Raw genomic sequence first — 22,803 nt, forward strand, 5'->3', positions numbered from 1 at the left:
GTTTAACAACACCTCTGAAAAAGGTTGCTGAGTTTCTCACGTTTATCCTAAATAAACATTGTTTAAAATTAAAATGCAGTGAACCAGAGGTGTTGTCAAAAAACGCAGGTTGAATGAAAATTTCCTTAAGTAGGGTTAACCATAACCGGAAAAGTACTTAAACCATATCTCTGCCAGCAAAGGGAGCATTTCTCCAGGGCTGATTTTTCAGTTTTCCCACACAATGTTGCCGGTCTACGTATTATGATTGACAGTCGGTTTCGCAATAACCCGGCGGCAAGTTGGTTATGGGAAATTTGTAACACGATCCGTAACCCCTCCCAGAATAGACTCCGACACTTGAAACTCCATTTTTTTTAACAAAACCCTCTTGTCCTAAAAGAACATTTTTGCTCGCCCATTTTCACACGTAGAATAAATTAGTGGCAATGTGCACCAGAAAAACGAAAAAATAGCTGGTTGAGAGGATTTAAGTCATACCAAATTTGGTATTTGTCCTTACAGAATGATGAGGTTTCATAAAGGTTCTTTGTGTGGGTATTTCGGTTGGCTTGTTGATGAAAACGCTCATTTCCTTATCTGTTAAAATAACATGTTCATATCTGACTCAAGGCCACTGTGGAACCCAAAAGGTCAAGGCTAAAGAAGTAACTTTCAACAGCTCAAGTTGCAAATTTACTAAAACCACAAATCCGTTCCCATATGCGTGACGTCACTAGGGAGTCTGTTCGACGGAAACAGAGCGTGACCAAAATCGACGATTTTCACACCTGTTGTAACAAATTCCAACGGTAGGAAATAAAAGATTACTCGCACGATATTCATTCATCACAAAGGAAAATGCTTGTTACGTCACAGTGCTCTATTGTCTCACTTTGTCTTCACGATTGTAAGCTGCAGAAGCAAATATTTTGTACTGCAAACCTGCTTTTATATTGGTATAACCGTCGATAAAATGATAACTGTGTCGTTTCGAATGTTAAATTATTAAAAAAATACATTTTCGCATTCTTTCAAACTTTTTCTTCAAAGGTTTTTAATGTGTTTGGTGCGCTTCCCTGCTTGTATGTATCATAATTCAAAAAATGCGGGGTGTACATTTTTAACAAAACACATTCCGCCTTTGGGAAGATGAAATGTGCCTCCAGGGTAAGTCATTTCCGATTTAAAATGTCACGTTTAGTTTAATATGATGAAAAACTGACTCATAATTTTGAAGACTATTACACATATGGCATGACGTCTCTCCACAGCTAGAAAATACATTTGCACTCATCTGAGGTTTTAAATCAGGGGTCCCACAGCCACTCAAACGAGCTATTTGGCATGAAGAAAACGAACTGCTTGAATTGTTTAAAAACACTAGTCAGAAAAATATCCATTTTAGGCAAAATGAAACAAAATCCTGGCGACCAGCTGACGGCCTACACAGGGTTAAACCTCTTTGTCGCCGCAATCCCATTATGACTCATAAACGATGTATTTTATTTATCAACATTAACAGAACCTTTCGACGAATTGAAACATTTTTTAAGTTGTTGGTTATTGGAAAAGGTCATAACTTTTAGTAGTTTAATGGCTCGGTGACATTTGTCTGCCTACAGATGTCAATATGGTTCATTTACTAAGCAGCACTTTCGTTTAATGTGCTTCGGTGACTATAAGAAATTAGGACAAATCCTTATTTTATGAAAATTTGAAGATACCCAAACGAAAAACATTGTCAAGGCGTAAAAGATGTGTAGCATGACTGATTGCGATTTGTCGAATGTGATAGTTTTTTAATTTGATGAGTGAATTCAGAGTCAAATCTGCAACATATTCGCTCTGACAATGTATAAAGAATTCTAAGAAAACACACAAAGGGCGAGTAACAGCCGAAAGTTTTTTCCCAAAGTTTCAAGTTGTGATGCCAAAAAGCAACAGGAGAATATCAACTCAGTGGTTTGCAATACACTTCATTACGTCGTTTAACAAAAATAGTATCTTCCTAATTATAAAAGCCTTACAGAAAAGTTTACTTTTATTACACAGTTGATAGGATAACAACAAACTAACTAGCAAAAAGGGAATTGTTTCGAGAGAAACACCCTCGTATTCTGTTGTACTTTATCGAGAAAGGGAACAAAACGTTCCAGTTATTTATTTTGACAATCGCTTTTCTCACCAAAATTCGACTATGGAGAGTATGTAAGGGGCAGGGGTGCGCAGTTGGTGGGCGCGTCGCGTGCAATGTCATCAGTAACGATGATATCCTCGAAATAGGCCAGGTGTACAAACAAGCCCCACGCTGGGTCTACATCAGCGTGCAGCAATCGATTTCGTGTTCTTCGAAAACCGCCGCATTTGGAATTAGGATTTCGAAGAATTGCAACTGACCCGAATGTGAACTCTAATGTTAGGTCAAACATTTTATTTGCTATTTTCGGTTTGTTGTGGTACGCCTCAAACATCTTAAATAATCCATATCGAAGTGCGTGGGTAAATCTATTCCGAAACGAAGGAATGTCACGGAAACAAAAAGCATATTCAGGCGGAGTAGATCATGCAGTCACAAACTGCCGTATGTGCCACCAACGTCCCGACTTAATTGATGCTGGTTACAAAGAAACCATATCTATTTTAGTTTATTATGTTACGTCTTGACCATATTAAATAATCCATGTCGAATAACGTAGTTAAATCTATAAATATTCTGTTCTCATCACTGGCGACTAGTTTGTTTGCCTGCTTCCTGATACGTTTTAAAACCCAAAATTGCATTTTAATTGTTTTGATGCAGTAAGCCATATCAGTCTTACGTCAATATACGATTTTTTCTGCTGGTGTTTGGATCTATTTAAAAAGACTAAATGATAATTTGTTTCATCACATTATTAACACCTGGTATTCAAAAAGTAAATTAAACCATCAGTCTTTTTTGTAGCCCCCATATACACTAGAAAACAGCAGGTATTTTTATGGTTTTACTTTTTTTTTCATTATTTGGTTTACGTAAGACTGGTAGATTAAGCTCACTAAGCAGTCGTTTCGCAGCAGTCCGTAAAGTCAATCACGGCTCACGGTCTGAGAGCTTTGTGTGGGAGCATAATTTCACAAGTCGCCACAACAAGTAGCTATGGCAATTGTTGGGCAACCCAGCGCACCAAAACAATGCCAAAAATAGAACCGGCCGCCAACGGAAATCGCCCGCCGCATACTCGTCGTCATGGCAACCCAGAAGGGAGACGACACGTGACCTGGCGATGGAGGGTTGGTGTTGAAAAATTTACAATAACATCCCTACAAGTGACAAGGATGTTTTCGTAAATTTTTGTGTGGAAATATCGAAACGTACTTGTTGATGTGAAAGATGTTTTTATTGTTAATTCACTATATGATTACACATGAAAACTATTGTGCATGTATACGAATTAAATTGCCAGAAGGATAAGTTTTGCAAAAACTTATGCATGTTTGAATCTGCATTGGTTACTGTAGTAACATAATTTATAACGTGGTTGTAAAAAGGACAAAACCATTACAATACTACTTTTTTCCATGACACTTTTTGTCTCACATTGTAACAGTAAAACTTAGGCCACGTAGCGTTTCTTCGCCTAGCATGATGGAGGTCACTAACCCTTTCTCATGAATATCTTTCCCTGAAGGAATTTTTCTTCCGTGCGACAGATTTGTTTTCAAAACTCCGCGATGACTAACGCGCGAACCTCGAACGACAAACACATTCCTACTTATTTCAAAACCCTAACCACACCATTTATTCGTCTGTCCGCTATATTTTGGCACCTCCGGTATCTATAATTGCATTGCTCGGTGAGGTCGGCTTGGGGTTACGGATTACTGAGTTGCAATGTGGGCATTCCTTGTGGCTGTTTCGACTTGGGCGCGCCAATGTTTATTTGATCAACCAATTTTATAGATATATGCTGGTCGACCCCGGGGCACCCGCTGAAATGTGGACAGGGAACCTGCGTTTGGGGCCAGGGAGTTGAAAGATGGTTTGACGCGCCCGACCGGTCGTGAAATCCGCTTATCAAATCCGCTTGTTGGGGATTAGAGTAGCTTGGATGCGAAAAGAGTTTTTGGCAACATTAGGAAAGTATGGTAAATGCAAGAGTACTGAATTTTGCTTGCGTTTAGAGAGGAATCCCAGAAATTTTTGAAGAAAGTAACTGACTTTTAAACAAACAAAAAGGTGCTCTAACATTTGCAGGCCTGAAACAGCAAGTCACTAAGAAGGTTTGCATCAGTAAATCTCGATCAAAGTCTGTCACGGCCCTGCAGAAAATCAGTAAACCTTGAGATATCAAACTGTGCGTCGTGACAAACTTGTGTGACGTTTTTGAGTTTCCAAGAGCGTCGCAAAACAATTTCAACAAAAAAAATGTTTAGTAAGTATAGGAGTGTTTTTAAAAATATTGATTGCTGGAATGAAATCTTTAAACATCGTCGCAACATCTATTGTTGTTACGTCGCAAACGCCGTGAAAATTTTCAATGTACGTCGCACGCGAAAAAGTTTGAGAAGCACTGAGTTAACTTAAAAATGATGACAATACTTGAAAACACTCTAAAACAGAAGACCTTTTCTCATAGGTATTTTTAAACGAGATTTTCCACAAACCCGCCATGAAGTGACTTTCTTAAATGCTTGGGATATAACACAATCCCCCGCATTACGAGATAAAAACAAATATTTCGAAGTCTAATAACATAATAACACACGCCCAGTGCATGGGATCTCAGAGAGTTATTTCTCATTAGTCAACACCTGCTTTTACATCCCGCAAGGTCGTGGCAAACACTACTTGTGCTTTATGTAATGCTTTACTGCTTGACCCGGTTATGCAAGGTAAGTTTTGTATGCGGTGCTGTAGTCGTGAGTCCACGATAGCCTTACACGCGATGATGCGTTTTTTGCAACTCTAATCCATTGCTGATAATTTCGACGCGTAAACACACTTCAAGCGGAGGCGACTTGGGGCTAAAAATAAGCACAAAAACCCAATTACAGGAGACGGTATAAGCCAGCTGGGACGCCGCGGTGCTGGCGTAGGGGTTGCCATATTGCAGCGTTTCTGTGCAAAACGAGATAAGATCTAAAATCAACAAACATGACTTAGTTAATTCGGCGGCGCCAATTTTCCGATGCCACCCACAAGGCTTGTGATGCCTATCTAACGGTACAGTGGCACCGGGGCTTTTCACGAACAAAAACGTTGTGATACCGAGGTTAATCTCCATGTCCTTTGCTTGTTTAAGGGTAATTGGTGTAAGAAAGAAACGTTACAATCTTGGAGTCACACGCACCGGATTCGACTCCGTCTTGATTAATGTATGTTTTCCTGCAGCGCCCGTCGAGTTACAGAAGGTTAACATTAACAAATCAACTCTTTCAGAATGTCAAGTTGCGGTAGGGTCACAAACCTCTTGAACCTTTTTCAATTTGTTGTCAATAAATTTGTCAAAATGGTTACACATTGCCTAGAAATATTCATTTTACTTAGAGTGAACACAATTTATGAGGTATGCAAAGCGCACAAAAACGAACTCATCTGTATTGACTTCCAAGTAGTTACTTCCAATTAATCTTCATACTTTGAATGCCACTGCTGTGATCTTTTCATAAAAATATCAGGTATGCAGCGGTAGCAAATCCGTCCTAGGCTTAATTGTGTCTTACAGATTTGATATTCCATTTAACAGCCAAAAGAAATGATTTTTCTTCAATAGAACTAGGACATAAATAAACAGTAACTGCCAGATAAAATAACATGGGCGCTGATAAAACCAAAAGCATTAGAATCATGTCTGCTGAAGGAACGCATTCAACTTCTGTGGTCGATTACACTGTAACCATCATATTGCATATCTCCATTATAGCATATTGCGAAAGTATATGGCATGTGGTAAGAATATGTCAAAGTCTTTCTTTATTGTTTCCCAGTTTGTGTAACGTCAGTCATTATTACGACCAGCTTGAGCGTTTCAACAATAAGTTGTAAAAGGAATCAAAATATTGTCTCCATGAAATTGACTTTCGTGTGGGCGTTATCTGTCATATGGACGATTCTGCAAAATCGTTGTCTGTGAAAACTAAGTTGTTTTATCGATTTGTCTGGTAGATTCTTTTGTCCTGACCAAGATAGTAAAAATTCACTGATTTATAATTTATGTTTCTTTAGTAAAGACTTGGCTTTATTTGGCTACACTGTACCATTTTCTGATGGATGTACCAAAATATGTGTAAATAATATCGAGCGCCTGTGTAAATACAATGTGTACCGCATGACTTCGGTGCGCTGTGTATGCATAATCAAAAATAATGATTTTTTGTCTTAGTCTTTAGGAAATTGCATCCAGGAAATTCATTGATAATCAAGAAAAATGTGAATGGCGAACACTCGGGCATGATCCCTGGTCGCCTGAACAAACAAGGCATCTAATCGCCTCCTATCGGCGAATTAACGTCCCGGTACCACAACGATTCCTCACACCGCCCTGAACCGAAACACTGGGTGACGTCCTGTCAGATTTGCTATAAAACGGCTGGGTGCTTTCGTTGGCAAAAAGCGCAAAGCCCGTGTATCACTGCCCTACTCCTGGCCAGCTATGGTAAAGGATTGGACGTCAGGATGCAGAATCGACCGATCAGTCTGCGATAACGTCAGAGGGTTGCGCTTCTTGGGTGGTGCTGGGTCGCTGTCTGCCGCTGACGAATTGTCTCAGACCTTTGCATGCGAAACAACTTGTTGACTGGATCTCGCTCACCAGAGTTGTCACTTAATGACGTGAGTAAACCGACTTTTTGAATCCTTATGCGCGGGACGAACATTTTCCACCTTCAAAAAACCAAAACTTTGGTTCAGACAGGCGAGAAACCCACCGAACGTTTTCACGTGGACAGCTCTCATCAATAGATGTTTGCCTTACGATTTAGAGTCTCCCAGAGCACCATTAGCACCTCGCTAATGGTCTCGCGGCTCCCTCAATTTCCGACCAATTTCATTTCACATGTGTAAATATGGACAACACGCCCGGTGTGAAATTCTATGAGATCATTTTGGGCACAGAATCGTCAGCAGGGTGGCATGTGGGTCACTCAATTCACCCAGGGTTATGTAAACCCACTTAGGGACCCAAGTCCGCGTGGGCGACGTTTCTCATTATAATGTTGACGTATTCTGTATTTGATTACGGCGCGTAGGGTAAATATTGCTGGCCGATTCATAACAATTAGCTTCTGGAAGTTGAAGGCGTAAGTCCGGTGCTTTCTCGCCGTTAAGCTCGATCAAACGTCCCGAAGCTCAACACAAACAAGGTAAAAGCGGATGAAGCTTTTACTTAAGTTCTGGATAAAGTTTGGTATATGGCGTTGTGAAGGTTTGAAACAAGTGCTGACAAGAAACGATCGATCAATGATAGTTAAAATGTTAAAAGGTCGGAACGTCAGTGCTTCCCGACAGCATTGTGTTTTGTGATTGTCGCAGTCTAAAGATTTTCAAAAATTTTCGCCGGTTTGTAAACGTGATCGTTTTAAAAAAAGGGTATGTGACCATAAAAAAAAAAATTGGAAACCATCCCAGGGCTAGATACATTTTTAATTTTTTATGACAGCAACAAAAATCCCAGTGGTTCCCAATGTTTTTATAGTCATAGACGCCTACGTCAAATTTTCCAAAAACTGTTGTGACGAAACAAGTTGTACATTTCTTAGAATAAAAGGTGGGTGTGACGGAACATTAAAAGGTCACAAATGAAAATTTTTGAAAAATGATCGAACCCCCTGCCCCAGCTGATACCTGGCCTAACTCAAAAAATTTCACTGTAACGAAATTTTTTTTCTTCTTTTGACTACACTGAGGGGTAATTTTTTTTGATCACACCGGGATTACGGATTACGGATATTCTGATCACGAATCCCGATAAAGTTCCTTGTTGGTATATGGGTCGGGCGCTTAACCAACGCTGTCTATCATCCCGTAACTACACCAGGTTTTTTTTGACCACACCGGGATTTGAACCCAGGATATCCTGAGCACGAATACCGATCAGGTTTTCTTCTTGGTATACGGGTCGGGCGCTTAACCAACGCTGTCTATCATCCCGTAACTACACCAGGTTTTTTTTTGACCACACCGGGATTTGAACCCAGGATATCCTGAGCACGAATACCGATCAGGTTTTCTTCTTGGTATACGGGTCGGGCGCTTAACCAACGCTGTCTATCATCCCGTAACTACACCAGGTTTTTTTTGACCACACCGGGATTTGAACCCAGGATATCCTGAGCACGAATACCGATCAGGTTTTCTTCTTGGTATACGGGTCGGGCGCTTAACCAACGCTGTCTATCATCCCGTAACTACACCAGGTTTTTTTTTGACCACACCGGCATTTGAACCCAGGATATCCTGAGCACGAATACCGATTAGGTTTTCTTCTTGGTATACGGGTCGGGCGCTTGACCAATGCTGCCAATCACCCGCCCACACCAGGGTTGAAACAAACGAATCGTTGACGTGTGCAGCAGCGCCCACACGCGACATAACAGCAAATATTTTTTTCCGCTGGATGGCATAAGCGAGTCCTATTTAGCCATCTACGCTTCTTTATGTCCATAGGCATGCGATGGCAAAATGGCTGACCTTTTCATTGAGGCGAGTCCAGTGGTAAAATAAAAAAAATCTTACCGAAATGAATAAATTTGAAAATATAAACCATAGTGTTTTCGTACATGGATGAGATTACTTAAATAAGGTTACTACGCTTAGGTTTTCTATCAACTATTTTAGGACACAGCAGCCGTTGGATTCTTTCACCACTGGGTGAGATTCGTTAGCGGCAACTTTTTATGGAACTACTTTCCATATATCAACACTGGCTTTGACAGCATAAGTTAAAGCAAAACTAAATACCATTCCTACCTCTTCACAAGCTATCCATGTTGCTTAACAATTAAATAACGACCGCTTTCTGACAAGAAGGCGACAAACATCAAACCGAAACTCATCGTGGATTTATGACAATGGTTCCCGTAGTTTTGTGTTAATTTGCCTGGCAACACAACAACAAAACCAGTTTGTTACGTAACAGGACCCAGCGTTGGGTCGAATGAAAGCTTTGTTTGTACCGGATGTTATTAAATGCAAGGCACTGCGAAGTACGCCCGGCCGCAGTGAACGTAGATCAGGTAAAAAAGAACACAACATCGCTAATTCGGCAAATAAGCAATAATTTACAATTGTATGGATGCAGCATGGGAATAAGTGTAAGTAACGGAAACTGAAAACAAAAATGTAGAACTATCACTGTTTGTTCAAGTTACAGTCTTGTAGTATGTCAGAATTTGAGCCGTTTAAAAGCTTAGCAACGTCACGTGAGAAGTGACGGGAAACAATGTCCTGTGTCTCGGAAAAAAGAGAAATGGGCGTTTCAGAGCATTCTGGAACCAAGAAAAAAGCATTGCAACACGAGAAAATCGTGACCAGTGAAAAAAAACGAAAGCTATAATGACTGACTAAAATTCAAAAAAAAAAAACAATTACAAAAAAATCACGAAAATAACTCCATACATTACACGATTTTTTACTGCAACTATGTTTAGGGGCAGTCCCGAACATAAGAACACTCGGCGTCGCGAATATCACCGGAAACCTCCGAAATATTTGACCTTTCAGAACTTTTTCAATTGGATTTTGCTCAAAACCCGGTGGGAAAGCAAAGAAATACCTTTGGGTAAGAAAACAGAAAATCGTGGAAAATACAAGGAAAAAGCGCGGGAAAATTAATCGGTACCGTGTGTTAAATACGCTGAGCAGAGGGAACACTTATAAAGCACAAATGGTTGCTTATCACAATGAAGCGAATTAGTACGCGTTTATCTCTTAACACAAAGCACTGAATAAACGTAAACGCTCAGTTTTAAGTACGTTGGAGCATTTACCTCGCCAAACACTTATTGTTTTGTAACAGTGGAAATTTACACAAGCACAACTGGGTATATAGACTCAAAATCACTATAACTGAGTTAAGTATGATGCTGGTAGATAAATATACACTGTGTAGTGTGAATAACACGATTTGAGCATAATACGACGCCTTGTCTTTTGCACAACAAACAAATATCATCATAGGAGCTAGTTACAAGCATAGCTTGGTATCTCGTAAGCTAAGGTAACGTCCCTAGATTTTTGTTCGTGCAACTTTACAGAAAAATCAAACAAGAAATAAGGGAGGTTGCACAACACTATTTCCTCAACACATAATCAGTAATAAACAACACAAAGAGAACACAGAAGTACGTTGTTAACCTTTATATCCACAGTATGTGTCTCTTGAAATACACAGTTGCTCCTTTAAACGTAACTTTACCGGACAAACTACAAGGTTACGACTTGGCACAATTACACAGAATGAGATGTATATAACATGGTATCGCTGTCAACTTTATACACAATGATCAAATAAAGGAAAAATACATCTCATCGACCCGCTGTTTTGCTGGCAGAAAAAGCGTTGGCCCCAAGAAATTTCTTGTAATAGCTTGGAAGTGTTGTTGACCGGGCTTTGGGCGCGGTATCTACAATAACATGTAAAGTTTAGTCTCTAAACACCAGAGAAGAGAGGTTATAGATTGCTGAATATTAACAAACCGTAAAAACAGAAAGAGGTCGCATAAATTTCCCTATTACAAGGTATATATTCAAAACATTGGGAGCAAACACAATGCGAAACCAGCAGGAAAAACACCGTTAAGTATAACCAAGCATACGAAAGTATATTGATGGCATTGTGGGTTTCGTAACCCAACTCACAATGTCGGTTTTAAGGGACCACGCCACACACTGTCTGTAAAATCGACCCACTTTCCACAACTACACCCACGGGATAGTTAATAAGTTGTAAAAGGAAGTAATTGGTGGCAATCGTTTTCCTGAATAACCGAATAGCTCACGAGCCGAACAGAACAAATTGCTGTTGGATCAATACATCCTCCTGGCTTCTATAGGCTTCACACACGCGAGGCAAACACAATAAAATACCTTTTACGAATTGTAAAAATCAAAACCCCGACTCATAACGTTTTTTTTGTGGTTTTGTCTTTTGAGGTTGGTATTAAACATAGAATATTTATATGCGAAACGCCTTTTCAAGCAAACATGTAAGGCTGTTTTATAGTTTATACACCCCTGTTATAGTGGACAAACGTTGGATATATAATACTTAAACCTTGTTTATGGGTAGAACCATATTGTGGTAATTGTTGATGAAAATGATTTTCACGGTGGTCTTACCAGTGATAGTAGGTTGTTGTGGTGGTGGTATTTCTTTTTTTTCCGCTTTCTCCGTTGGAACTCCGTTAGGAATTGCTTTAATTTCGCCGCGTTTTGAAAAGTCGATCACAGGCTTTGAAGCTTCTTTGTAATCCTCGTGGGTCATCGTCTTAAAATTGAACAAAACGTTTCCAAATTTCCACAATTCAGATTGTTTACTTGTACAATCTCTTGACAAAAACTTCTGGTGATTATAAACCCCAAAATCACATTTAAAATGAATTTGACATCGAATTAAATGTAGTGACATTACAAATCTACAATCAGGGTTGCCGTGCTGGTATATCTTAATTCTACTTCATTATTTACTTGATTTGTATATTATTCAAAGGACAGCGACTTAGAAAATATTATTGTCGCATAAAAAAGGTCTTCAAATTTATATTAACTCATAATACTACAACTTTAAATACACAGCAGAAGAACATCCAAATTTTCTAGTAGTCCTTGTTTTAGGTTCCAAATCTCTGGCTACAGTGCTACTTTTTACATAACTCGCTTCTCGGCAGTGTCGAGACTAAGTAGCATGAAATATCGATAAAAAACTTTGATGCTCACCGCGTTGGATTTTTTGGGAACAAATGTGAATGAATTAGCTGTGCTGCCCGGATGCCACGTGTTTCTTTGGCCCTCTGAAGAAAAATCAACATTAATTGGAAGTCAACGATTGTGAGTAATGTGGCGGCAGAGGGAGGGGACATGGTTACCTTTAAGTTTTTTCCACTGGTCACTCCTTTCAGTTTCCTTGGCTGATTTTCGCATTTTCATTCTCTTGATTTCCTTTTGGATTTTTACGAGCTCCTCATCGGATTTATTCGTCTCAAAAAGAATAAAATTTGGGTTCTTGTTTTTTATGTAGTTAGTTGGTTTTTTTTTATTCCGCAAACAAAAATCAAATGTAAATGATATACTCCAATTAATAGCACCAAAAACGCGTGTCTTTGGGGAAATAGGTAAACAGCACCAGCACCGCCAGCGCACGTTTTGCACCGCTCAAGTCGAAAGTAATTATGTTGTAAAATCACAACACCAGTGCAAAGGCCTTAACATACGGCACGTTCGCGCTGTTGTGGGCGTAGCCAGCAATCCACATTCCTCATGCATTCCACGCCACACAGCAAACATTTCAAAGCGCGGGCCTCAGCTAAGGCATTGGTATAAGAGTTTACAATGAGTCAAGATTGCGAGGAGAGAAGAGACAATGGCAAGAACACTTGAGCACACAAGGGTACTTGAGAATAAAACGGCGTCACACACGGAAAAGTGCCTGAAGCCCCTTTAAATGTAGAAAAAATTTTGTGCAGCCCATTTTAAGGCACCCTTTATAATGCACAATACGCAAAATATTTACTGGAAAGTTACAAAAAAATTGCTGCATTAGTTTATATTTGTTATTTCAAAAAAGGATGTTTGTACACAGTTTGTGGATCGTCGATCTTAAGTTGATGATTTTAGGTGAACTGAATTAATTTATGTTTGATCATCGCAGTTCGCCCTCGCCCTATAAAGCTTATTAATCATCCACCGAAAAGCCACAATCACGCAGCTAATGGGACAAAGCACTCACATAAAGCCAGCACCACTTTTATGGCTTTGCAAACATTAGCATGCGGCAAGCTTAAGTCATTGCACTGCACAAAACTACACACGCATATATATATATATATATATATATATATACATGTATGTATGCTTCACAAAATGTTGAAGGGGTGCAAATACTTCATAAGACTACTGTTTCAAAAATGCCCAGTGGGATGATTTTGACTCACAAGGTATTTTCCTAGTGAGGTCCTTAATCATATGTTTAACACATCACACCTAAAAAATCACATATGTTTGGCAAGCGTTGGATAGTGAACAACATGCAAGGCACAGATAACTTTTTAAGTCGTGCACGCATATGTGTTAAAACAACAGAACCAGACAGTTACAATCATCATACTCACTGTTGGTGGTTGTGAAATTGGTTTGATTTCATTTTCGTTGTGGTCCTTGATAAACTCAGCAAGACTTTTTGGTTTGGGTGCAGTTGCTGGTTTTGGTTTAACTGGTGGGGGAGATTTTATTGGTTTATGATCATCAATCGCCACATCGGGGATGCCAAAGCTTTCACCAATATGAAGGTCAAAGCTATTTTCCTGTAAGAATCAAAATTAGATTCAATTAAAAAAAATGATGACCATCCATAAATACAGTTGCAAACAAGCACATGATTAACAGTTTGCAATTTGTGTTAGTTGTGTGCAGAAACGTCATATGCATTATTTAATAGCTTTAAGCCATACTTAAACATGTACTTTTAAATCATTTACACAACTTAAAAACTGACACTTAACTTATTCCAAATAAAAGTAGTACTACTTCTTTATTTAATTGTGATAATAATGCATGAGGCAGAGATAAAAATGCATTATTAGCCTCATAGATCACAGTTTTTTTTGGCAATAGTACTGTACCTTGTCTGATGTGGATTGGCTTTCTTTTTTTTCTGCATGTGAGGAAACATCATATACAGGTGATGGCAAGGAAGAGGTTTCTGTGATAACTATCTTTTCAACTTGGGAACTTGTGGTGTCCGAAAAATCCTATGTTAATCATGTTACATATTTGTAACTATGTATTTTTGGGCTTTGGTGTAGATGGTAATGAATTTTGTACAGTTCAAAGTTAAATGAAAACTTTTTTATTTTGCCTAAGTGTAAATAACAGAAATCGAGTTATTTAGTAACAACAAGAAACCATGTTAAGCTTATTGGTGTGTTATTATTTTATGTCAAGTTTGCGTACCTGTGGTGGAGGGGGAAGGGAATCAAAATCCTCCGAGTCAAGAAATGATGGAGGAGGGGGAGGAAGGTCATCTATCTCACTGAGAGGAGAGGGATCAATGTAGGATGCAGGAGAGATCACAATCTCTTCAGGACTTGGATCCTCTTTGATTGTGACTGCTTCTTCTTCAACAACCTGAAAAAAATACTTGTTTGTTAGTATTACAGAAGTTATCACAAAGAAGAAATAGTAAATGATTGGGGAAAGGCATCCATTGCAATTGGTTGCAAATTATGAACCACAGTTGGTACAATAGTTGAAGATAGCCAGTATTTTGCTGCCAATTGTGATGGATACCTTTACCCAAACAGATACCATTTTATATGCATTTCTAAAATTTTTATTCGCAAATACTGCCAGAACTTGCATATTTTTTACATACATAGATTTATAAACTGCAGTTAACAAGTGAAAATAAACAATAAACAAAAGCTTACATTTTCTATACTTACATCTACAGCTGGCATCATGCTTTGTTCCTGTGCAACAACAGCAGCGATAACTAATGTTTCATCAGTAGTCTTCTCTCCCGGTGGGGCAACCTCCACCTTTGGCTCAGATTCTTTTGCTTTTTCTACATCCTCATCACTGTTGACAACTTCATCAACAACTTTCACTTCTTCACTGTTGTTGGATTTTGTGTCCATTTCTGCCAAGCTGTCGTCAAACTTAATTTCATCGTCAACAACATCATATATTTTGATTTCACTGTCTTTTGATTGTGACCGGACAACTTTCTGTGCCGGTGGTGCTGTTTCAGCTGTTTCATCATGATTGGTGATGTCACTGTGAGCATCTGACTCTTTGTGCACTGCATGCTGTGAATGGAAGTGAGTGATTCAGAGTGAATGTCATATTCAGGGTTACTTTTAGACAGGACCACAAAATAAGCAAGCTGCATTTCGATGATTTTGTGTTGTTAAATTGGTGATGATTTATATTTCTATCGAGACAAACAGTGACAATTTTACATTTGCATTCATATTTAATTACAAAACAAGCATGTTTAGATAAGAAAACTAAGAAAAATAGTTTCCAAAATAAGCAGATATGTTCTAAGAAAAATAGGCCAGATAATAGAAATAAGCATGGTATGGCAATTATAAGAAATAAGAAGCTTAATCAGAAAAAAACTTACATGGACTCTTGGAGGTTTGTGGGGCAAAGGAATTTCTTCAGAAGTGGCTGCCTCTGGCTCATCCCCATCTACAAAAATGATAGAAAATTTAGCATTCTAACCAAATATTAAAAAAGTTCTCACCATTGCTGGACAGGCTTTCAGCGTCAAGAACTTTGTCAAGTTCTTCAGTGGCATCCAACGATGCAGCAATCTCATGTTCTTCATGTGGTTCAACCTTACTTTTTGTAACTAGTTCCTCCGCTGTACAGTTAAACACAAAGCCATAAATTGTAGCAAAAATAGTAGGTTATTAAAATGATTTTAAATTTTTCTGCATTGCATGCAAATGGTATTTTTTTTAAAGGAAAACGGTTATTTAAACTAAAAATAATAAATTTAGTAAATAAAGCTTTCATAAGTACCCAGGATTATTCTATTGATAAAGGCTTAGAATTGAAATCATCACAGACAGAGAGGCCTAATAAACATTAGAAATATTTATAAAATTAAATTTTACTTAAATATATTTCCTAAACTAGAATTAATCATCTACATCCATGAAATTATGTTGAACAAGTACCACACCTGAATCTTGTTTTGTTATTTCCAATAGTTTTTCTTCGGGGGTTTCTTCCGTTTTCTTTGCTTGTTTTTCCTTAGGTTTCTTCTTGCGAATCACCGCATAAACCTTTTATATAGCACACAAAGATAAGAATATTGACACTTGGAATGAATGAAGGTACTTACCGGTTCAGGATCAGGTTCAACATTCTTTTGTGTGGCTTGTGGTGGTAAGGGGGCGTGCCTCCTTTTCGTTGGCTCTGTAAACAAATTTGAATTAAAAGATGAATAATATTGTCATCAATTTCAATACTGTTTACTGGCATTGCAGCCAAGCTGGATTTGCCAGTTTTCTCAACAGAGCGGAGCGAGATAAAAAAAAATCAAACTCCAGGTTAGGTTTAAACTCACAACCCTGGGCTAACCAGGTCAAATGCTACCGCCCGAACTGATCAATCTTATGAGAGCTCAGATCGCCAAGTATGAAGAGCCTTCGCAATGGAGGCAATCCTGCCTTGTCATGTGATTCAATAATGTTTATAATATACCCTTGCAAAAAGTAACCAATTTTTATGCAGTAATTGCAAACATATACATAAATGCAGTTTGCCTTGTAGATTATGGCACATTCTATTAATGCTATCAATAACAGCATTGCGTGGGGATTTGAAATAAAATATGATTGAACTCGGTATTAGCAAAATATACAATGGAACATGAAACACTGGAGATCAAAAGTTACAATTAAGATATCGAATCACTCTACATAACAATAATAACTAGATGTAGTAGTAAGACAAAAGAGCAGTTTGTATTTCAAGTTATATTCTTTTAGAATACTTCTTTGGAGAAACTATGTTTCACATTAAATGTACATGTGCAATTGAAAATATTTAAGCATGAAAATACAACATTTTGATAGACTAGAGAAATGCAATTAACAGATATTTATTCATCCACATCAGTACAAATAGGCATTAAATTACCAATTAAATTGCAAACCAATAATTTTAATTGTGTGAGCTGCAAACAGGTGCCCACAATTTTCGACTATTTCTTTAATTTCACGGATATTATATAATAATTAGAACTGTACTTTCTCTGTGGCAGAATAGAAAACTCATTATCAAAAGATAAAAAGCAGTGTCATATGAAAGTTGTGTTTGAATACTGTATAGTTTACTGACCAATTTCACAGGACGCCCTGTGACAGTAATTAAAATTTCACCAAAGTGGTTAGTAAACACGATGTTTGCCATGTTAAACATTGCCCGAATGCAAAGGTCGATTTGCACAAACAAGTGGTGTTCCATCACGATGGAAATGCATGCCCCAGGAAGAAAACTGACCCGACATTAAAATCAACATTTTTAGTGTGTGTCCAACAAATTGCAAGGTACTGTGGTGATTATGGGAATTTATAAGCATTCGACTTTGGCACAACACTTGTTTTACATTTAAAAGTTGCATTATGGTGAATTTAATATGTAAAGTTAAGAGCTATGTTGTCAATCAAAGCAAAATGATATGACATTCTGTCTTCATAGCCAAAAATGTAGCAGGTAGCTGTAGGATTTTCATTTAGCTAAATTTAAGGTCAACCACTCCTGGGTTTTGGCCACTTAATTAGTCCAAACCCAACATCAGTAGAAATCACTTGACAATTGCCCAAAGGGTTTTAATTAGAGTGATCGGGCTTCATTAAAGATCATCTACTAAATGCAACCACTTATCTTGTTCAACAGGGCTCACATTATGTGACATGATTACTAGTGTACAACAAGGTCTCCAGTGGGGGTGGATTACATTGGCCAACTGATGATTACCCACTTGTCAAACAGAGCATGTAGATATGTAGGCCTTGCTATTTTGTCCAGGGAAATCAATTGATGTCCATGTTACCAATATTTATGAAAAGGCACATACACATTGTCTTGAGGGCAATAATATAACATATCTAAAGGTTTGTTTTAAAAAAACCTTGTCACACAGTTGCAAATGATCAGTCCCATAATGTATTTAAAACGTTCTACAATTTGAAATTTAAAGACTTATTTTTTTTAATATTTAAAAATTTATACTGGTAGGTACAACCACAGGTAAATCTATGTAAATATTGTGCTGCTGCCTGCTGGATATTGGTACCAGGCATAGTGAAAAGTTCAAACTGAACTTCTGGCACAAAAATTAACTCCACGTAGCAAGACTTCAAAAAAATCATACAATGTATGTTTACATTTGTGTCAGAAGGTCAGTTATAATGTTGGACTACAAAACCTACTTGCTGGAGATTGCTTTATGTCTCCATTCATGTCTGTTATATGTTCCTGTGATGGGTTGTTGACAGCTGGGCGAGGTGGGGCAGGAGCTTTTTTCTTGCGAGCTGCAGGTTTTGGTGGATTTGCAGCAACTGGAGTTGGTGGCTTGGCTGCTTCAACATTTTCTACAAATAAATCGAAACAATTAACTTTTTAAAAGGAGTAACTGTTTTGTATAAAAAAACAAAACAGACATGGTCAGTTTTATTCATTGTTCAAAGGTTTTAGAGACTTTACTGAAACAAGGTCAAGTGTAAGAATACATGTCCTTTACAAATTATCCAGCAAAACATTAAAGTGCCCAAACAATTTTCAAACCAGATGCAATTTATGCAGAAAAAGCATTGATTGAACATTGCAAATCATTGACCACATTGTACATAGATACAATCAACACAAGCCGAAACCCTAGTTTCTACAATAATCTTCCCTAACCAATCTGATCATTTGAGCATGCTCATACCTTTTTTATGGGCAAGAGTAACTTCCCGTAGGTTATAATCATTTAATGTGAGTTTAAGATTGAGTTTGACATCTGTCTGCGCAGGATGATGGAACTCCACCAATGCACGCTTTTCTTCATCTAACTTTAGCTTTTCACACACGGATGTAAATATATTCTGTAGGGCAATGTCTGGGTTTACCCGGATAATGCTTTGCCTCAACCGTGGCAGTTTCACTATTAGTCGCACAGTGTTCTGCAAAAACAAAGGGAATCATTACCTAAAACGTCATACAATTTTTTTTAACTAAACTTACAACCATAATGCCTGAAAAAGTTATTCATTATGTTGAAAATATTATATCTATTAATTAATTTTATTTTTTTTCACTAATTAATTTCTTTTTAATAAAACAATATTAAGTTATTTGTATTAAAAGGAAGTCCGAATGCATTAGCATGTGTCTTAAACCAGTGGCTTACAAAATATGTTATTGGTTCACAGCATGCCACAGGCATTTCCAGATTATCTTTTTAATCTGGCATGTTGTAATCCATTACATCTGCCCCAGGACATACACTGCAATATCTATTGCACTCACAATCCAGAACCAAAACAAATCAATATCAAACGATTGAAAAATGGCATAACATACAACACATATTGCCCACGCAGGAACATATATTTGCTGCTACTTACTTCATTAGTATTGGCAACAGCCGCTGGCACTGAAGATGGTTTGTTTGAAGCTTTTTTGGTCAAAATTTTTATCATTGTGGCATCAAGTCTTCCAATTGGCAGTGAAGCTTTCCTCTTTGTTAGGCTCAATTTTGTTCCAACAAACTCTACAACATGCTTGCTAGGCAACAGCTTAAACTGAGAGCAGACGCTTGTTCGTAAATCGCTCAAGGGTGTGCTGTGAACAAAAAAATGCAGTTTAACCAGAAAAATAACCTGCAGCTAATATCTGAAAGGCATCAAGCCAACTGGAACTTACACAGATCGCCTAATATATCACTAACGCAGACTACGTTTTTTTAAAGCCAAGGTTATTGCCTGGGGGCATTTATAATTAAGCCACAAGTTGTTGCGCATTGCTGTCAATTGTGCAAAAGGCCAACTGGTGATGACGCAGGCTTTATGACATTTAGCAGTATATGAGTCATGCAGGTATATGAAAGTCAGTATGCACATTAATACATTTTTGACATTTGATGTTGGCGACAAACATGTTTGCTATCTGCTGCATTAACCACACAGTTCTTGAATTGCTACAACATAGAGTAGCCTACCGTGTAAAAAAATGTTTAAAAATCAATAATTGAAAATCACCTGGCTGGAATGGTTATTTTGTGAACAGTGTTGTCTGGAAGAAGAACATCCATTGTTATTTCCTGGTCAGCAAGATCGCTATATGTGGATTCTGAGTCTTCTGAGCCCCCAATTTCATCATAAACGGATCCATTTCTAAAAGCATGCAAAAAGTACATAGCTAACAAAAGTAGCTCAAATAACTTTCGGAAAAAAAATACTTACTCATCAACACTTGCCATTTTGGACGTCTCTGTTACTTTTCCAGCACTTTCAACAAATTTAAACATCAATTATGCTCCCAGGTTTATCTGTTTGCGCAACCCTACATTTGTTACAGAACTTACATAAAAAACAAAATGTAGTATTACACAAATTACTCACAATCTCCAATTCATAAGCTACAACGCACGCGTAACTCAACTAAAAGTCAAAAACTTAATTGCTTCTTCTTTGGCAATTGGCATTGAGGCAACTACTGCGCGCTTCAGTTTTATTTGTTCCTTTGAAAACCGGTTCTTCCCCTAACGTTGACATACCTATATATAAACCGGTGATGGAATTCGCGCAACAACATAAAAAAATAATTTTTGAAATTGCACTTCATGTTGCTGGTATATTAATGTTGCAGTGTTTTGTTTTTTTATCTAATAACGAACTCTACTTCAAAGAAAAAAGCATTGTATATTATCGGCAATTAGCATCGAAGGGGAGAAAACCTTAATTTACTCTTTGCTGCCGTCTATCGATCTGATTACTGTAATATTTGAATCGCTTGATAGCTCATATGCGCTAAAAATGCGCAACCTTCGTTTTGGTTCCGAACCTAAGCCTTATTAAGTTTCGAAATGCAACGCTAAAAGTAAGTTTGTGTAAACCTCGGGAAAACGAAGAGTGCACTTTATAAATCTTCGTCGAATGGCATTTACTGATATGATGAAGCGCAGTCACATGATCTATTTCGACAAATTTTTGTGAGCCAAACACATCTATTACGGTATAAACTCAAGTCACAAGTGAAAATTCGCACTTATCTAGGTTTTTTGTGTACACAACATTTCGGCTTTTGTTGAGATTAACAATATGTTTCGCGATGACAAAACCTTGGAATCACGCATTTTCATTGGCAATTTGTGATATGGAAGATGGGTTAGAAAAACGAATAGTCGTACTGTTTAAAAATAATATCTCAACTTAGGCTTTCAGGAACATTCTTTTTCGGGCCTATGATTGCGCGCTTGAAACAATACGGTACGTAGGCCTACAAGAACAGCAACTGGTTTTGGCACAAAAGCGCAATAAAACATGAGTTCGCTTACAACTCTCATTCTCAACCAGCTGAATCCTCCTACTATCTTCTGCACGCTATGTATATTATAACTTACTGGAATGTACCACAATGTGGAAATGCCTGGACCTACCTGTAGTCACCAGACAAGACCGTCTTCTGTCACAATCACCGATAGCTGCACTAATGAAACCAGACAGGTCGAAACAGCGGGGTTATATGCAGTTTAATACGCAATCTGATTTACTGAAATGTGTTTGGGATGTATAGTAAAGAATTTGACTTCATATCTGACACCCCAAAATTTCAGACACAAAAGCAATTAAAGGTAAAGGTTGACTTAGAAAAAAGATCCGAAATTACCAATGCACAAAACGCATTGCCCAATTGTACTTTAAACTTTATGTAAAAACTTCCTTGTCTAAACTGCCACTCATATTACTATTTACTGACACCAACCGTAGTGGAAGGCAGAACGCGTTAAATGTTTACCATAACATGAAAACGAAAACATGCTAATGAACCAAGGTGCCCTTTAAGTGACGACGAAAGCCGATCATTGCGCAATGCCCATCGGCCACCTTTCTATTGACATGTTTACAGCACATGCATCAACACATGCAAGACAATAGGTGTGTCAAAATGCTTGTCTTGCTTGATGTAACGTCTAGCCTATAACGTGGTAAGAGCGAAACTTTTTTTGAATTGATGCGAATGGAAGTTTTTGGTTTCCAACGTAGCCCCACGAAGCAGAAAATGACTAAGCCTGTTTACCTGTAAAAAATTTTTACAAAAACTGAGCCAAACTTTAAACATTCGAAAAAACCTGAACCCTTTAACTTGGATATTTGGTAGGGGCCATACATGGCCTGATTAACCATTGGGAAAAAGTTTAATTCTTTCACAGACAAATTTACCGCAGTGCTTCTACCTTTGTTCTAGTGGCCGCAATTTACAGGTATTTTCGTGTTACCTGTCACAATTTGTTCAACCTGTTACAATGGCCCCGTTGGCCACTTCCGTAGCTACGCCAATGTCTGCTTGCAGTGCGGACTGCCATTTAACAAACTGGACTTTTCTCTGCTTTCCAAATGATAGTTACATAGTAGGTACTGTGTACTGCACGTCAATCAGGACGGACAAAAAAGGGACCAGCTGTAATACGCACGTCACTCCCACTTACGTGGATCATTCGCTGCAACGATTCGAAGAAATTGTATTAGGTTTTACCTTCAATTCACGCGTGTTTTGCAGCTTTGGCGACTCCACGTAAAGCGGAAGGCCTCTTATCAGTCGACAGGTTTCGGCGTACATTTTCAGCTTAACACATTTGATTAAAAATGGTCGTCATCAAAGCTGCAAAGGAAATGTTGCTTTAGTATTGCTTGTGTCTTTGCTTTAGATTTGCTATAGCATTGCTTGTGAATAAGCCAGTGTTGTTATCTACGGATTTAGTTTTTCAATAACTGCTTTTTGTGCTTTGGTTTTTATGCAATATTTTGCGTGAACTTTACACACCAACAACACACATACTTTTACACTTTGCATGGCACTTTTAAATCGAGAGTAGATTACAACAACTAAATCAGTTGATT

General features: G+C 38.0%; 1 protein-coding gene across 2 annotated transcripts; it reads right to left on the bottom strand.

Moving 5' to 3' along the window:
• Positions 1 to 9,071: 9,071 nt before the first annotated feature.
• On the bottom strand, positions 9,072 to 20,266 carry LOC145913508 (uncharacterized). 2 transcript variants are annotated; one of them, XM_083001204.1, is made up of 17 exons: positions 20,146 to 20,266; positions 19,942 to 20,076; positions 19,309 to 19,525; positions 18,630 to 18,864; positions 18,130 to 18,291; positions 16,035 to 16,108; positions 15,873 to 15,975; positions 15,429 to 15,548; positions 15,306 to 15,373; positions 14,620 to 14,985; positions 14,129 to 14,302; positions 13,798 to 13,926; positions 13,288 to 13,479; positions 12,046 to 12,157; positions 11,897 to 11,970; positions 11,300 to 11,447; positions 9,072 to 10,584 (listed from the first exon to the last, which is right to left on the bottom strand). In XM_083001204.1, the coding sequence occupies exons 1-17, from the start codon at positions 20,208 to 20,210 to the stop codon at positions 10,487 to 10,489; spliced, it is 2,472 nt and encodes an 823-aa protein (XP_082857330.1). In that variant the 5' UTR covers positions 20,211 to 20,266; the 3' UTR covers positions 9,072 to 10,486. The 2 variants fall into 2 exon arrangements, with proteins under 2 accessions (XP_082857330.1, XP_082857331.1); XM_083001205.1 differs by having other exon boundaries at positions 11,900 to 11,970; positions 15,429 to 15,506; positions 18,130 to 18,279; positions 18,624 to 18,864.
• Positions 20,267 to 22,803: the final 2,537 nt, after the last annotated feature.

The sequence above is a fragment of the Ascidia mentula genome, chromosome 9 (genome assembly GCF_947561715.1).
Source record: "Ascidia mentula chromosome 9, kaAscMent1.1, whole genome shotgun sequence".
Taxonomy (NCBI): domain Eukaryota; kingdom Metazoa; phylum Chordata; class Ascidiacea; order Phlebobranchia; family Ascidiidae; genus Ascidia; species Ascidia mentula.

Excerpts from the sequence above, each read along its gene's own strand:
- LOC145913508 (XM_083001204.1), bottom strand. The coding sequence starts at position 20,210 with ATGTTTAAATTTGTTGAAAGTGCTGGAAAAGTAACAGAGACGTCCAAA. Across the intron at positions 15,976-16,034 it reads TTGAACCTGATCCTGAACCG|GTTTATGCGGTGATTCGCAA; the intron begins GTAAGTACCTTC and ends GCTATATAAAAG. Across the intron at positions 10,585-11,299 it reads ACAACAACCTACTATCACTG|ATACCGCGCCCAAAGCCCGG; the intron begins GTAAGACCACCG and ends ATGTTATTGTAG.